Here is an 18,609-nt window from a genome sequence, read left to right as displayed (position 1 = left end):
CACTGATTGTGGGAAAAAACGCCTTTGTTTTAGCCTCGTATTAAAGACAATTCCTCGTGTATCAATTATAGCAGTGATTGAATAAATACCACATGAGGAATACTGTTAAAGCGGGTTTATTTGTCCTCTTTTATTTTATTTTACAGAGTGTGTATGGGGGGAAAAGCGCAGCGGTGAAGTGATGAAGGCCGACACTGAAGTCCGCAGGCACTGGAGTTGAAATTTAGCTGGTCATGTGACTATGACTCCCCCCTCTCGTGACCCCGGAGAGACGAGGGAGCCCATACCAACACAGGAGGCGGGATTGTGCTTGTAGGTGTGTGGATGTGTCTTTGTGTGTAGGTCCTTTTGTGCATTTAGGGTTGTGTGGGTGTCCATGCAGAATGTGTGTGTTTCTACCCCCCCCCCCCCTCCTATTCAATTAAGGGCTTAAGCTCATTAGTGGCAGACTTACATCATTACCTCTCCAATGGCTAATGAGTTAAAATCTATTTAGATTTATGTTGCCGTTAAATCTCCTCCACCACACGTCACAAATCAGAAAATATGTCATAAAATGTGATCTGACAGTGTCCCACGTAAGATTCTCCACATCTACGTGTGCCTTTTATAGCAACACTGCATATTCAACACACTTGAATTATACCTTTGCCTCCGGTATGTAAATCCGAGAGGAGAAAGAGCATGCTTGGTAATACATCCGTACACTGTAATATACTACAAAGGCCTGTTTTCCTTTAACATTAAAGACGCTAATTTAAGGCTTTGTCTAATTACTAACTAATAATTAGCGCTGCATTACAAAAAGACTTCTATTACACAGCGATTAGTTGAGTTTTCAATCAATTATTATTGCGCTAACAAAACCTTGATTGCATTGCAGGCTTGACAAATTTAATGAATTGATGGAATTGTAAAAACAAAAAGACAATTAATTATAGAGAATGGAGAGTGAAAGGTGGAGCTGTAGCTCTCAGTGACGAAGAGTTTATAATGTGCTGAAGCCTAATATACACAGAGCGGGAAGAACAGCAGGTGGAGGAAGGAAACTATTCCACTTTCTACATACATGCTCAGTGCTAACTGTAGGGGCATGTGCACGTGTTACTGACCCTCTTAATGTATCCCTCCATATTTTTATTTACACCCTTTAATTAACCCCTTTCAGTTTTAGGGACAACTCCTCTTACTTCCACTTTATCTATATAGGGTATTTCTTTAGTCATTTCTTTATACTTTTTTGTTTTTTGTTTTGCTGAATGACTTATTTCCAAGTAAATTAATGAGCACATCTTTGGTAAACACGATGTTTAAAGTGTTGTTATTATTCTTTGTGGAGAAACTTCACATATCTAACATTAAATCAACTAATTGACGAGTTGACAAACTCACGTGAGTGTTGGTCCTTGTCGTGGACGGCCCTATATTTATTTGACCGCATTAAGGACTATATGCAGTGGCACGCGCACCGTCAACTCGTGGGTGTGATGGGGAACAATGAGCTGATAGTTATTCCATCTTTGATGTCTTGTTTAAATCTGCTCTCCCCGCTGATGCTTTGATAACTGGCTAACTGGGACATTTTCATTCTAATTAGGGCTTCAATTGCTAATTCCATATTGCTGCTATAATTATCACGGGGAGAGGCGCGGGCACGGCACGCGCGTGTGCAGTCACATTTCGAGCAGACGTGGGGGGGCGGAATTGCCCCCTTGTGCACTTTAGTGGGTTCCCAAACTGCGGCCAGGGGGCTTCTCGGGGGCCTCAGCGCGCTATTATGGGCTGTTTATCCTCACTGTATAATCTGATGGTTCACTAAACCAGTTTGTAACTGACATCATGTGCAACTAAATGTCCAAGCAGCCTTCCAGGGATAAAACAACTATGTTCACTTATCATACACACATTATAGATGTCAATTTAACAAGATTAAAGACTCGACTTCAGCTCAAAGGCTTTGAAAATTAGTTTACAGGAGAAAAAAAACAGGCTGTCTCACCTTTAATCTGTTAAAACTGGGATAGAAGTGACTAGTTAAAGTGCAGTCTCCTCTTAAACTCTTCTCTGTTCATCCTTCGCTTCATCTTCCTCACCATTTGGACTCCCTTTCACCACTCTGCTATACAAACTAGGCGCTCATAATAACCTTATGGGCAGTAATTGGAATTGAGGATCTTTTTTTCTTCTTCTCCTTCTCTTCCCTTTTGCACGCATGCGCAGTGGGACGCGGACTGGTCAGTGTGAGAAGCAGCTGTTCGGGGCTGGTGAAATTCCAACATGGCAGTGGCTGTGGTCAGTGTTTCCTGCGTTAACTTGGGATGGTTTCAGCTCGCACGCAACCTGGCTTAACCTCGGCACCCCGTTCATCAGCAGAACCCGTCCCCGGGATCGATGCGACCCTAAACCCCCCACTTGAGAGGTCGACCTGTCGTTAAAAAAAGCAGGTAAGGACGGATAGTCTGGGGATCCGCTGCGTCTGCAATTAGACAGAGTGGTCAGAGCAGACAGGCTCCCCGGGCTGCACAGGAGCACAGCGGGCTGCAGTGCACCTTCATCTCGGAACCATGCATGTGCACTTTGTTATTTAAGTTGCGATACATGAGCGTGAATTTGCCGTTTTTAAATGTGATTTTTAAGGAGCGCACCTGCGCCACGGGTAAATCGCAAATGCACGGACACGCAGCCAGCACTGTCTGTGTTCGGCTGTGCGGCACTCACTAAATAGGAAAAATACATAAGTTGCATGCACACGGAGGCTGATCCAGGCTGTGCGAGGCGGCTGCGGTGGTGCGGTTACAACAAGTTTCCCTATGCATGCGTGCGCAGAGCGGATACAATGTCACCGCAGCATGGTTTGTGTTAAGCTTGGTCATTTTAGGGCGTTATCAGCAGATTTAACTTGACTCTTTGCATCATATCCAAACACAGTGAGCTGCACCAGTTGATTTTCTCCACCCGCCCCCTCCCTAAACACCTCTCTCTGCCTGTCATCCCGGGCTCCACTTTCTAATGAGATGCATGTAGGTTAGACTCCTCTCCTATTCAGTCGCTCGCTCCACTACTTGAAGGGCCCACCTTTCACACGGTTTGAAATCCGAGCACTGCTGTTGGACCAAAAAACTCCAAAAGTGTCTGTCATGTTTTTGGGTTGAAGCAAAGGGGGGAATCTTTTTTTTTAATCTTCACAAATTAATTCCAATGCTCTCATCTCCTCTTCCTCTCCTTCTTCCTCTCACTGTTCCAGCACGAGATGATCAGCAGCAGCAGCGTCTATGGTAGGTGCATTTTACAACTTATTTTATTCATGTATTAGAAGGTGTAAAAATGCACTGATGAGTTCCAGCAGCTGGTGAAGGTGACACCGCTCACTGAGTGTATTTACTGTTATTTATTCTCTCATCTTATTGTGTTTATATTCACACCTTCAGCTTTATTTAACATGATTTTATTTTATTTAAATATATTGGATACATCTCAAATGGTCATGGTCAGGTTTTATTTAGCATCTTTATGTTTTGCTCATATCCAATAACACAGCTCTTTGTCACTCAGTGATATTTAATATAATAAGTGTGCTACATTTAAATTACACATGGCTTCGTTAGATTTTTCTACATGTTTTAAAATGTGTTCTCAAATGTTTTTTTCAACTTTCTTTTGTAATAATCAAACGTGCTGATGAGTAAGACAGATATGAGGCAGAAGTTGTTTTCTCCACTCACTCACATGGGCAGAGTTTCCTTCTGATTTGAATATAACAATATAGAAATAAATCATTTAATAACAAGTGGATGTGATTGGAGTCCCAGTGAGCAAGGCCTCAATCTCAAAGTCATAATGCATATTTATAATCACGAGTTATTTATTAGTTGCACTTTATTTCATACTTTATTGCAGAATTAGCTGCATTCACTGGTATTTATTAACTTCATGACGTGAGGGAATTGTGCATTAATAAAGGAATAAACAGCATTAATACATCCTGCCTTGTGCATGCAGCAGCTCGTTTACATTCCAGATATATTTTTAAAAAACGATCCATGATGGTTGTTACGCTGCAGGAGTGTCGTTGCAGGAAATGTGTTCTACATTCATGTAGAACAATGGTGGATTGTTTGAAATAGAAAATAGCCATCCCACCCTGTTGAAGTGAGCGCGGCAGCGGATAGTTTTCTAATGAATAATCACGCTCGAGACCACAATGTGCGTTCTGTTGGGCCAAACTTCCACCATTGCACATTCTTGGTTTTTGTAGCAGTTATTAGTGAGGACTCAACCTTTCACCTTTGATCGCTCACTCTGCTCACACACACACACACACACACACACACACACACACACACACACACACACACACACACACACACACAGTTATTCGCTTCACATCATGTGCTGTTTTCTCCTTTGCTCCTGCTGATGCACTTGTGTGTGTTACACGCGGCATGTGCATTCACTACCCAGTAAACGTGTGTGTGTGTGTGTGTGTGTGTGTGTGTGTGTGTGTGTGTGTGTGTGTGTCCATATGGTCAAACATAAATGAAAATATAGAACACTAATGCATCTATTTGGACCTGACTGATCTCAAGCAACACACTACAGAGGTACAGGTGTGCACTTATTCACGTTGACACGTAAAATGACATGTTTTCAGCAACCTTGCCATTTCAATTTGTTCATAATTGACTGACTTGTGATTTGTTGATGTGCGCATGCAAAGAAGTCTCGTTCAATTGTTGGCTATAGCTGCTTTTGAAGAAGAGAATTATCTGTCATTCTAGATGAACATATGGGGGAGTGCACGAGTTGTGAAATGCAACTCTGTGTGAGTGTGTGTAAGAGACGAGGACACCCAGGCGTGCGTGTGTCACTTTGTGTGTAGTGTAAATAATGTAGATACTCAGCAGTTTGTTTATTCCTCTAAGTCTATTTGTTTGCTACAGTCCCCGGCTTAAGATCCGTCCCTCTGCATCCGCTGTCTGCGCGTGTAGCAGTGACAGTAGCAATAATCCCCCTCATTATACACATAACATATCGCCTCACATCTCCGGCAGCCCCCCGATACAGCTAATGGGGACAGAGAGAGGGGAGATAATAGGAATAGAAGAAAAAGTGCTTTACAAACAGGCAACCCTTTACTCTGCCTTTATTTATCTAAATACTTTTCCCTCAAATGAATGGAGAGAGCCGGTGTGCGGCGAGGGTGGCTCAGCTACTCCCAGTGGGACCGTATAAATAAATTATCCTGACACTTTCTATCAGTCTGTAATGTTTACCATTAAAAGCTGTTTTAGCATCCCGGAGCCACCGGCGTGCGATCCAGCCCCCCCCCCCCCCCCCCCCCCCCTGGGGATTCTGCCAGATGTAAGGCAATGTGGGGAAATATTGTGCTTTACAGACACACACACACGCGCGCGGGGACATTTGTTAGTTTCTGCTGCGTCCATATCAGTGGGTTTCTCCTGTCTGCACGTCCTCACAAAGGGCCTCTTCAAACGAGATCCAGCCAGGGTTGTCATCTTTTAGCAAATATGTTAAGTGTTATCTTTTGTGCTCTCGGCTCGGCGAGCGGAGCTGGACCCCATGGGAGCCCGGCGCATGCAAATAGAACAAATCCCTCTCGGACCTGTCTGTCTGTTTCACTCTCTCCATCTTCCCTCTCTCTGTCTCATCTCCCCCCCCCCCCCCCCCCCCTTCTTTCCTCCACGTTTGCTCGACAGTGCGTCAGCCTGTCTTGTCTCCTTGCTCTCTCATCTATTTCACTCTTTGTCCACTTATTCTCTCTCTCTCTCTCTCTCTCTCTCTCTCTCTCTCTCTCTCTCTCTCTCTCTCTCTCTCTCTCTCTCTCGCTCTCTCCTTCTCCGTCCCAGAAGACAGTGCCGGGGCTGTGTGTCAGCTAACTGTAGCGAGGCTGTGTAAGTCTTTGTGTGTTTCCCTACATGCTCGCTGACAGCCCCTCCTCGCTGATCTAAGTTCCTCTCTAAAGGACGGCAGGCAGCTGTCGGTAGCGCCGCTGCCCAAAACACGTCTCTCCGTAGATGAGTGGACGCCAATACCTTAAAATCCTTGACACCATGATCCACCAAATCCTCCTCTTCCTCTCCCCCCTCTTCTCCTCCGTCACTGTTGGTACACTGGCTGCTTTCTTTCAAAAAAGGGTTTTGGGATTTAGTTTTTTTTTTCGGGAGGGGGGCACTGTCACTGTGACTGACAGTTGTCGGTTGGGGGATTATTTTTTATTTTTTTTTCCCGTGTTGCAATTGAAGTCAATTTTTCTCAAACACACACACCAACCGTGCGGCCTCACACACACACATGATATTCATTCTGCCCTCACGTCTTTCTCCCACTGCTGACTGGCTATTATCCAGTCAAAATCTGATGGGTGTACTTAAGGTGAGCGGTATCCACACAAGAGGTGGAATAATACTTACAGCTTAGTACTGCAGCCCTGCTGTAACCTGTGCTGCTTCACACCAAGATACAGCTTTTATGTATCACAGTAACACTTAAAGGATCAGCTGTTTGTGCATATGAATCTAACCAACGCTCAGGGTTACTGAACTGATGCGCTAAAACATCTCGAAAGTTAAATAATGAGAAATCTTGAATGCATTTCAAATGATCTAATAGCAGTTTAAATTAAATGTTTAAGTTTTTGTGTAAAACCCACGCGAACACAAGGCCACAGCAGCTCAGGTCCCAACAACTTCTGGGACCTTCAGAGCCAGCAGAGCCCAAACTGATCTCAGATCAGCGGCACCACATTTCCAGACTTTTCCGCCTATAATTTTCCAGCCTTGAAGAGACATTCAGCTAAATTCATTTCCATGTTAATTCCAGCATTAAAAGCATTATCTCACTTTCTTTGAACTCCAAACCCCCTAAAATGTTTGAAGTTTCTTTGGTTTATGTAATGCGTCATTTTCATAGGTTTTAATCAAATCAAAGCTGTAGATTTTTTCCTCTCCCTCCTACCTTCTTTGCAATCCGCTGCCCCCTTTTCTGAATTTTAAGCAGACCCCCGCTCACCTCCCTTTACTCTTTACCAGCAATCTCCACCACCCATGGCCCGGATCCTCTGGCAGATATTAAAACATTCAGCATGTGGAAGCGTTAAATATGCTAAGGACTTATTAAAAAAAGAGAAAAAAATGTAACTTCCACTTTGGAATATTCCGCACCATTACACCTCAATAGACATGGCGGCGCACAGCTTATCCTTTACATTGTGCCTTCAAATGAGAAGGCGCCGTTTCTAATTAGGTTATTGCCATGCAAGTCTTAAGTTAAATTGTGCATTGATATGCGGAGGAGCTCCCCACTCATTTGGCCCGACGATGGAGGACGCTGACGAGAGCCTTTTTTTTCTTTTCCCACAAGGGCCAAAGAAAATGACAGCTAGGAGAGAGAGATCTGAAGAGCTGCTGCTGCTCTCCTTTCTGGCTCTGGCTGGATGATCTGATTTTGGTAACAGCGAGCCTGGGCTAGATAGTGTCCGTCTGCTCCCCCACAACCCCCCCCCCCCCCCGCGTCCCGTCTGCAGCTCAGCTTCAACGTCTTGATTAGCGAGGCACGTTGCGCGAGCGGCAAGTAAGTCGGACACTTTTGTCTGCGAGGCGGCAAAGGTGCGCGGGCGTTAATGTACAATGGCTCATTGGGTGCGTGTGTGTGTCTGTGTGGGTGTGTGTGTGTGTGTGTGTGTGAGCTTGGCAGGCTGCCAGGGGATGGACACAAAGGATGTTGAGTGGCTGGGCGTGTGGCACAGCATCACTGAGCTGCCTGTGGCCTCTGGGAGATGGACACAAACTGGTAACCAGAGCAAAAACAACTGCTGTTGCTACATCGCTTCAAATTCTTTGGCGGTGTCTATTGTCAGGCTGCAACTAGCAAATTATAGGCCTTATTGATAAGTCTGCCACTTCTTTTTTTCATTAATGGTTTGGTCTGTTTAATGTAAAAATAAAAAAAGTGAACAAATAGCAATCACAGCTCCCTGGAGCCCAAGGTGACGGCTTCAAATGTCTCCATTTGTCTCAAAACTCCTAAACTGAAACATATTGACTTTACCATCTCTATTCTTATATATGACATTAAAAACAGCAAATCCTTTAGCTGGAACCTGAGGATTTTCCCGATTTCTGCTCGCGAAATGAACAGTCGCTGATTATTTTCCTCTCGATCTGCTAATCGGTTCTAACTTGCGCCTGTATGTGCGATCAGACCCGCAGGGATTTAATTGTGTTACTGATAAATCTGTGGATTAAGTGTGACATCTTTTAAATATCTTGTTTTGTCCGACCGACAGTCCAAAGTTATTATTGATTTTACAATCATATAAAGTAGAGAAAAACAAGAGCTCCTCACAATAGAGAAGCTGGAACCAGAGCATTTTTTATATTTGTGCTTAAAATAATGACTTAAAATCTGTTCATGTACCAAAGCCTGCTGAGGAAGGAATGTGTGTGTGTGTGTGTGTGTGTGTGTGTGTGTGTGTGTGTGTGTGTGTGCGTACGTGCGCGTGTGTGTGTGTGTGTGTGTGCGTGTGTGTGTGTGTGTGTGTGTGTGTGTGTGTGTGTGTGTGGGCCAAGTTTCCCCACTGGAAGCAGGCGAGAGAGCATTAGGATGTTGCTTGTACGACTGCGTTGGCAGGATGGACACATGTGGTAGATAGCTAATGATAGCATGCAGTGTATAATGAGATCCTACTCTCAGTCTGTCTCCCCTACCTGGCATCATGCATTAACCATACAAGAGGAAGAGGAGGCACGCATGGTATTGACTTTTGAGTGGGTGTCTGCTTGTCCGTTGTTGGTTTTGTTTAGCACTCAGAGGTCAGCATGGCTGCAAGCGCCGCACATTTATAACAAGTATTTTTTTTTTGTTTTATTTTCATTGCAGGGGCTCGTTTCTATTTATTTATTTTTCTTTTCTTTTTTTTGCAATTCGAGAATCTCTCCTCATCTGCACCTCTTGAGCTCTGTTAAATAGTCTTAAATTGATTTTTGGAAGTGTTGCAATGTAAATGCTTAACAAGCCAAATGGGTTCAGTTTGTGGGTTAGTTTGTGTGTTCAGAAGATTATGATATTAATGTATTCCACACACTCGTAATTCGCTGTATGTTGTGTGAAGGAGGGAGGCGTTGGCAGTGCTCCATCTTCTTGCCCAGTAACATATATTTATCCTCTTCACTACACAATCCTTTAGGCTGCTCAAATCCCCCAGGGGGTCCCAATGACATGCTTACTAATGTGTGCTTTGGAAACGGAGTGCTATTGTATCCCCTAAATCTCACAAAGCACTGTATGATTTGTCCATTGTCGTTAAATCGCTTTGCTTGTGCCAAGTACTTGCATCTCACAGAGGCTTAATGCTTTGAGGGTTTCAGGGACAGCTTCGAGTTCCTCTTTTGTTGATTTCGGGGAAAAGTGCCAAGACTGCTGCGCTGAATATTGTTTTGAGTATGGAGGAGGGAGGGGAAGAAGGGCCATTGCCAAGCGACTCCATTGAGCCCCGTGAATGGGCCATTCATATTTAGGAGAATCACCCAGATGCCATATTGTTGGCTCAACAACGCTAAATATTCTCCAACAAGGATGGGATTGTAACAGGTTTGTGAATTGCGCAAGTGTGCAAAGTGACGTTGGGAAATAGGGGAAAAAACTGTTGAGCTTTCAGTCGCTCTAAAAAGGCTGGATAGTAAAGAGCTCTGAAGACGATTTATTAATGTTGCTCGTCATGCAAGAATAGAAGTGTTTGTCAGAACGGTCTTCAGAGTGTGTGTATGTGATCAGAGCCTCTGCATGGCTCTGCACAGAATGTCATTTTAAAGTGAAATTCATTTTAAAACACAAAGTTTAAACGTGTATTAATACTTTTCTTTATATATTGAAGGTTCAAAGTTAATTTATTTATATTGTACAACACATGTATTCAATATAAAGTAATATGTTTAACACACCTATGTGCTTACACCTACACTAGTGTGTGTTATAACATTGTTAAATGTTTATATACTGCTTCTAAATGCTAAATATTGGGGATTTAAAGTAAAGTGGAAGCTAATATTTAATTTTCTTTTTTACCACAACCTTAACAGTTTCCAATATGAATTGTAAGCCTTTACGAATGACTAATTTTGAATATTAATGATTTAAAAAAAATGACATTAAGAAACATTGAAGCCATATTAGGTAGTAACTTAACTGTACTGTCAGCCTTTAGAAGGTTACAGTCCAAAGTGCAAATAGAAAAAAAGGTTTAAAATATCACTTTTGTCGGAGCAGCTTCTGAAGCTCATCATTGCCATGAGATGTTGAGTTTTAAACAGAAAGCATGCTGGGAGATGACAGAAGCTACAGGAGGGATTGGATCCCAGAGCAGTGGACAGTGTGTGGCTGCTGAGCTCTCTGTAGGTCCAGCCCCCTAAATAACCTTGAGAGTGTCCCGTCCCCGTCAAAGGCTCTACGACAGGACTTATCATTGTGGTCTTTTATGTCATCCATGCACTGAGTATTAATCACGACTGGAGCTGCGCCTGAGAGGCTGATCAAATTTATTGTTTGGCTGCACGGGACAGTAATGGGTGTTTAATTACTCAATAAAAGCCCTTTTATAGATTCCCAGGCCTCCTGTGTGTTGAGCAAATGGTATTGATCCGTCTCCGGGCTGCAACATGATAGCCTGTGAAGGAGAATTAGAGCCGTTAGCCTGCTAGCGCTCTCTCATTCATTAGCTGCATTAGCCAGAGGGTGGTTAAGACGTAGCATCATTGTTAATACAAAGTCTCAAAGGTTTCTGTGTCTGCTCCGCGCACCTCATTTGCACAAATATGGATTAGATGAGCAATGAATAACATTGACCAGTGTGGAAAGTGTTCCGATAAGAATCTCCAGGAGAGTCGTTTCTCTTTTAAACATTTCCCTCTAACTACAGTATAATCCACGGGACTATGACAACGCCCTTCGGCGAGCTGTGAGCTGTATTAGTCGGGCTACCATCTACACAGCATGTTTAATCCCACCTCTTCCCCACCTTCTAATCTGTAATCTGACGGCTCCTCCTCCTCCTCATCCTTTGAGGCCTAATTCTGGATCTCCGTCCTGCTCACGCTGCAGTCAGGAGAACTCTAGAGGAGAAACAGACTGAATGATAATGACAGTGAGCCTCACCGTGTCTCCCTATGGTTTTCCATCCCAGCATACATGTTTGGTGTTCATGTCCAGGCCACTATATCTTTTCTTTTTTCGCCTAACTGCATCTGCCTGCCGTCCATTGTTCTTTTATGTTCAGAGCATATTGCCGCCTCTGTGAACCAGCCCCACTTCTCTTGATGCGCGGCAAAACCACTGCAATTTCTCCCTTGATGTGTCTATATCAAATGAATGTGGCCTATTACAGACGTGGTGGAGTCAGTTGGGTGGCTTTGTGGACAAAAAAAGGGCCTGCAAGGGACCATGAAAGAGACATTGTCCAATATGGACCATACAGTTCCTTTGTAGATAAATGGATTTTCATGCTTATCAACTGGGACACTGACATGAGTGAAAACTGTGGAGAATGTGGAATTACTCTCACTCCTCGGTCGTACACATGGACAACTGTAGTTTCAAGTGTGTGTGGTCTTTCATTGTCCGTCAAGCAAGGTTTTTTTTATTTGGAACAATGTGTGCTGTTAATGCCACAAATGTGCATTGTGCAGGCAGCCAGCTAGATCTTTCTGGGAAAATATTACTCCCTAAACTCCCTAATCCACTTTCACATCAGGTATGCTGTGTGCACATGCTGTTGCTGTTGGGTGCCGTTTTATCTCGCAAACGTCATCTTCATCGGATCAGAGAAAACAAACATACATTTGTTCTTATTGAATCCAATTCTGTTTTGAGAAATATCCATTAGAGCTGAGGGAAATTGATATAATTATATTAATAGGGATTATTTTCCAACACAATGTGGCAACGTTTAGAAACAACATTTAAAACGATTGAATTGATGAGAAAATCTTCAAATACAAACAAAACATGAATCTTTAACTAATTTGTTGGTTTTTATTTACAACTTGCTTGGATTCTATGGCTTGTTCTTATACTGTATAGGAAATTGAAATAGTGACATTTTCAAATAGCTGACATGTTATTGTAATGTCAAAGTTGAAGTTAGCAGCCGGTGATCGTAAATGTGCTCAACCGTAGCTAAAAACCTTTATGTGCGTTCATATAACAACAAAACAAAAGCTCTTGCCTGTAAAGTTAAATATGCTCTCTGCACGTCGCTGTCTGCTTAGCCAAAGAGGAAGTCTTTTTCTACGGAACTTATCTTTGACATTGCTTCACGTTAATTTCCGAACGTTAGCTAGCACGTAGCTCGGCATCTGTTGAAGGTAAATGACACAGTTCCGTAAACCGTATCCCATTAAAGTCTCATAACTGAGACCTGCAGGATTCAGAGTGAAGTAGCTCGCCTGCGTCAATGTAGCGATACACAGCTCTGCACTTCAGCCGCTTAAGCTAACGCTAACGACAGTAACAACAGTCCGATATCAAAACATTGTCAGACACTAGACGTTTTTGCCATAACTTGGCAACTGTTGTCAATACAACAACAACAACAACTCTGTCATGTCATGTCATATTCAAGTAACGGCATTATTTGATCTATTAAGTTAATAAGTCACAATCACAGTATTAGTTTGATAATGTTTTAATATTTTCCTCAAATTGTTCAGCCCGATGAGTTTCTTCTATTTACAACACCGAAATGACAACTCCACCCAAACCCATAGCATATATTATAACTTTAAAAAATATAATAAATGAGGCCTGAAGGCAACAACATGCATTGTTGAGAATGAACCCCCGCGGGCTCAAAGCGGCCCCCTTGTTTCATGTTCTAATCCTGGGGACACGTGTACATATATGCAAGCCTGCCCACACAGACGCACATTAAACCCTGTTCACATTCCACTGCCTGTGGGGCGCGAATGAGAAGCGATGTCTACTCGATGCGGAGCCAGTGATCTAGGTAATCTGCCTGTGCTGTGGGACAGGTCTATTGGTCCACAAATCAATTGGCTTCATGTCCGTGCCATTAGGCTAACATGGCGCTGCTGAGGCGCTGCTGAGGCGCTGAGAGCGGTAAACAGACTGTTTAATTCCCCTGGACACCGGCCAGGTGGACACTCCTCCTCCTGCTGCTTCTTCCTCATCCCTCCCTTTTATTTTTTTCTTCCTCCCCTCGTTCTATCGTCCTCTTGCATTGACTCCACTTCAGTCAATGCGGTTATTCTCAGTGGACGAGTGCTTACAGGAATATTGCTTGGAGGGATTGTGTGTGAGTGTGAGTGTGTGTGTGTGTGTATAAAGAGGAGAGATTTTGGCCAATGAACCCTTGCTGTGCTCTGTCCTCCAGTACTGTGTCTATACTGAGTAAGTGATCCCTTGGGATGCAGTACACACATCAGCATCCTCCCTATCTCTGTCTGTCTCTCTCTGTATGTGTTTGTTTCACTCTTTGTTTCTCTCTGTGTATCTGTTTCCCATTCTCTCTCTGTCTCTCTTCCTCTTTATATATTTCCTCCCGCCCCCCCCTCCCTTTTCCTTTTTATCTCAGGCAGAAAACAAGTACAGTAATATGAGGGGGCTGCATCAGAAACAAACACACTCATGATTAGAAAAATGCAGATTTATGCCCGTGCTGTAAGAAGTTCCCTCTTTGGCTACACCAAATAAAACAACACCTCAGTCCTCTCGTTCCGCCAAGCTTTTGGTTTCCCTATATGGACGCGACTAATGACTTAGCTTGTATAACGTCAGCAATTCAATTTATCCACTTCACCGCCGCGCCGTGTATCCTGTTTTGTGCGAGTCTTTGTGCGACAGTATGGTAATTGAGCCTGCGTGTCTTGACAGATGAGTGTTGTTGGCAGTATCACTGTTGTGTGTCTCATTTCCTGCACACTGTTGCTGATTGACTGATAAGATAAGAGGCCCGTGGCCACGTCTGAGAGCCTAGCGCAACTAACAACAAGCCTGCGTTGGCACTCACAGGGCCCAACACGTAGAGAAGACACACAATCAAACTTAGTTCCGCATTTGCAGCCTTATTTGAAGTTGTGCCGGACAGCAGCCCATTAGAACAGACACAGTGTAGACATCAGTGTTGGGGTTTCATATATGCCCGTAGCGGCAGAACGCTTTACTGTTGCTAGGAGACGCCGAAACCCTCTGACACATCTGGTCAGCTGTGAGTAAAAGTTGTCGACAAGGGTTGGAGCATCATATTGTTTACAAAATGAATCCGTCTATAGACTTAATGTCAGTGAGTGTATGTCTTCAGAAGGCAGGCGTCACGCTTTAAACATAAAGTCCTAATAAAGGGACTACCAAGAAGAGAAGCTTTCATTTAGCAGGAAATGTCTGTGTCTTTGACAACTTTCCAAAAATGAAAATAGCTGAGTTTCAGGCTGTGCTGTTGGCCCTTCGTTCCTCAGCCTCTGCTTCCTCCTGGGACCTCAGAGGAATGGCATTCTCCTTCCTACAGCACAGAGTCCCTCCTTATCTTATGTCACAGCTCATCTCTTCAATAAATACTGCACGTCCTTCTCTCACTGCTGAAGCCCTGAGACTGTTCTCCTACCTGATCGTATTCCCATCTTCTTCATAGACCAGAAGATGTTTATCATTCTGCGTCTTTATACTTTATACTTTCTATATTCAAAACCATTTTCATCTTCAATTATGTGCAAATCTGAGGTTCTTAGTAGATACTGACTCAAACAGCTCGATCGGGAATCGGAGACAATGGTGCCGATCTATTCACCTCAAGTCTATGTGTATATACTTTATACATTATATACTGGCTTTATATTCCTTGTAAATGTTTTCACTTGAATTGTAATTCAGGCATACGGCTTATTATTAAACTCTCGTATCACAATCACGTATCAATCGGGATCTGGACTGAAAGGGTTGGATCGGTGCATTTGTAGTTCATACAGGGAAGCATCAGAAATATCAGTACCACAGTAGTGTTTCAGTTCCTAAAACTGGAGCATCATGTGTCTTTTGGTGGTACAGTTCTTGAGTACAATGAATCCGCTCCCTGTGTTTGCCTCACTGTTGGAGCTACGCCCCGCAGTAATAAAGCTGTACTTATTTATTTAGTAAGAGTGAAAACATGACATCTAACTGCGGCTGCTGTGACAAATATTGCACTGAAAACATGTGAATTTTAAGTTGCCAACACACACACACACACACACACACCACACTGTTATCAAGGTTCCTGTCTTTCTCGTTCCCGATCAGGCAGAACTGGAGGGAAAATGCAGAATAGTGAACATGGAATTAAATATTTACTTTTCTACAAATCTACATGTTGTAATCTAACGTTCCTGGGGCAGAGGTTTGGTTGAAGATGCAGGCCAGGGTTTTCAAAGTGAAAGGTTATTTAAGGTCAGAGATGTTGTGTACACATTTAGTATTGACAGCTTCTGTACATATACCGACCTCTTAAATCAACAGCGACAAACTACAACCAGGTTCAAGTTCAACACTGACTGGAATGTTCAGATCTTTATCAACGCTTGACATTTTTGTCTGCAGTATCGTAGCGTAAGCAGTTGAATGAATGAGACAACTGACGTATACTGGCTGCCTGGTCTTAGTGGAGACATCTGAGACTGTTAAACCAATCAAAAGACAGAGGTTCTGCTTATTATGACCGTATTCCACCATTTTTCCATCCATGTTGCCAAATCCCAAAGGCGTTGTCACATTTCTCCTCAGATGTTCCGTTTGGCTACAAATAGAATAGCGCGAGAGTTATCTCTGTCTTGCGTTAGCTAAGATAGCAATAGGGGGTAATGGTATTGAATTATTACATACAAATAATTAAAGGCAGGATTTCGACTGTGGATGGGGCGATTTAGGATTTTATCCCGCATCGCGATAAAAATCACTCACAATAAATTGATCGTGGGGAATTTCCCCTTATCGGGATTATCGTGAATATCTCACACGAGCGACTTGAGAAAGCTGTCTCGCTCACTATCATGGTTGAGGAGTGCAGTTAAGTTTGTTTGATTTCGGATGTTCACTAAAAAAATAGTTTTAAGCATCCGGATAATATCATATTATTGCAATAATATTCATCCCAATTATTTTGTCCGGGATAATCATGACATGAAATGTTCATATCGTCCCGCGCCCACTTCTGACCTCAGTTACCCATATAGACAGGAACAACAGAGTCCAACGCTGTATTTACTATAGAAGTAAATACTGCTAAATACTAACTTTATGAGTAAGTACTCCATGTTTTTTTATTACCTTGTAAGTGTATCTGATGTTGTCATTTTAGCCCGTGAAATCAGCCGTCGACAGACAAACGGAGACGCCCTTGTTCTCAGTACCTTCTACTGTGTTCATCGCCTGCGAATGTGATTACAGCTATTGATCGATAGACAGTGACACAATGCTGCTGGATGTCACCTGAGGAGAGTGTGTGTGCGCGAGTGAGACGGTTTGTGTGCGTGGGTGTGTGTGTGTGGGTGACTGAGAAAAACAGAAAGGAAATGTGTGTCCATATGTTGGTGTGTTGGTCCATATGCTGTCGTCCGCGCATGTACGTACATACTGTACGCCTGGCCGTGTGTTTGCGTACGTGCACGTGTGTGCATGTTAAACCCAGATCCAGTGTGGTAATGTGAGATCAGACGTAGGCTGTTAGCCGGAGCCTTACATCTGCTGTCAGCCACTCGCTCTAACTCTGTTAAGGACGTTATTGATTGCTCATTATTACCCCGTTCCCTGAAAGATGAGCGTCCCCTATGATCACATTAAATCTCTCCTCTGTCCAATTCTCCTGAGATGCCTTCTGCTCATCGGTGCCCATCAAATTTCTCCTCCGAGATCTGATATCAAGCAGCCTGACGTTTCTTATTGCCTCTGGTTCTCTTTGGTCTTGTTTGATTCACTCCAAATAACTCCTTTTTTTTTTCTTTCTTCTTTTTTCTCCCTCTTCTTTTTTGAACAGACGCAGTTTAGCTAATTGATGTCTTTAGTGTGTGTAATGGAAATCAGCAAACACGGATGAGCAACATTTGAAATTATGATTTGTTTTCTTTTTATTAGACGCTTCAGGATTTCATGTTAACTTTGTGATCCGTGTTTATTGACTTGATAGCAAACAAGAGGAGCTGACAAGAGAGTCACAATATGTACTTTACTTGTCAGGGTGGGGCTATTTTAGCTCTGTTCCATTTGATTCAAAAGGCACCAACACCTCATTGTGAACGGTTTGTCTTCAAACTATCATGTCAAGCTTACAGTCAAAACCAAAAAAATGTGCTTTTGAATTTGCTTACAAATTCAAATGCCCCCCCCCCCCCCCCCCCCCCCCAGCCTACTCTTTAAAGTTGCGTGCCCTTTCTCGTGCCTCACGTTGTCATTTTCGCTGACGATAAGCAGTTGTTGAAGGTGTCACTCGTCCGCCAGCGGCTGTAAAGTTTGGGACTGTTGAAATCCAGCCCTCAGCGAGAGGCCATCTCATCGGCCCCCGCCGTCCCCATGAATAATGCAGAGCTATCGACTGTGTCAGTTGAGCGCGGGGAGACGCGGCGGCAGCCAGCTTGATATTCAGCTGCTGAAGCTGACTGGATGCCCTCACTGCTGGCAGACCACTCCGACTCCAACAGACAGGACCTGAATCTGCTCGTATGAGAGGAACTGGTGTTGGTGTGGAAGTGTCCCAAGGAGTTTCTGCTCGAGTGGGTAGAGAGACAGAAGCACAAATCTCTATACACGCGTTCGCAAATATTTGTAGTGAACACCACACCGGATCTATATGTGCATTTGTGCTTATACCTCCCTCTAAATGTGTGTACGTGCGTCCTCCAGGCGGCGGCCTGCAGAGAGCTCGAGTGAGAATCTGCCGCCCCCACGACACGGACAGTTCAGTCTCAATGCCACCGATCGATGGGCGTATTGATCCGATGTTTGACTGTTTAGACAACCTGTGTGAATTCCAGCATAATGCGAGCCACAGTGGATTTAAAGATGCGCGGAGGCTTCAGGTGCACGCGCCGCCGCTGTCATACCTGAGCGCTCGTCCCTCCTAACACCCGGAGCTGCAGACACTCGGCACATGTGGGTTCAGCTGGAGAATAAGCAGCTTTAGGACGAGCTTGACGGCATGTTGAGGCATCCTGATGGCTCATAGCAGCTATCGCTAGAGTTTGAATCCAACTGCATGACCTTAAGAGACGTGTCCTCCCGTTCCCCTCTCACACCACGACTTCCTGTGTATTCTGCTGGCACACAAAGCCAAAGGTGTGACATTAAGATAAATGACTCCGAGGTTTTTGCCCAACTCATTGTAGGCAGATAACTGATCAAAGTATTGTGTAGTTCAATACATTTATATTACGCACAATACATATAGGGGCTGATGAATGATTGGAAGTTAATACAACAAAAGTCAAATGTCTTTCATTGACGTAACAAACAGCATCGACACACTCCGATATTGCAATTTTTCAATAAAGGTTTTTCAATGTACTTTACTATAAAACACAAATGGACATTTGAAGAGTCAGAACTTTGTTTTTGTTG

At 43.6% G+C, this 18,609-nt stretch overlaps 1 protein-coding gene across 1 annotated transcript in view; it reads left to right on the top strand.

The window, feature by feature from the left end:
• The first annotated feature begins 218 nt into the window (after positions 1–218).
• The window catches only part of LOC115020241 (fidgetin-like), a 33,601-nt gene continuing 15,210 nt past the window's right edge, over positions 219–18,609 (top strand). Inside the window, exons 1-3 of the mRNA XM_029450197.1 lie at positions 219–312; positions 2,221–2,444; positions 3,245–3,275. Coding sequence (XP_029306057.1) covers positions 3,251–3,275 — 25 coding nt within the window. The 5' untranslated portion in view covers positions 219–312; positions 2,221–2,444; positions 3,245–3,250. The remainder of the gene's footprint in view (positions 313–2,220; positions 2,445–3,244; positions 3,276–18,609) is intronic.

The sequence above is a fragment of the Cottoperca gobio genome, chromosome 2 (assembly GCF_900634415.1).
Source record: "Cottoperca gobio chromosome 2, fCotGob3.1, whole genome shotgun sequence".
Classification (NCBI taxonomy): Eukaryota; Metazoa; Chordata; class Actinopteri; order Perciformes; family Bovichtidae; genus Cottoperca; species Cottoperca gobio.
The sequence above is the reverse complement of the archived record's forward strand: the minus strand, read 5'-3'. Positions and strand labels throughout refer to the sequence as shown.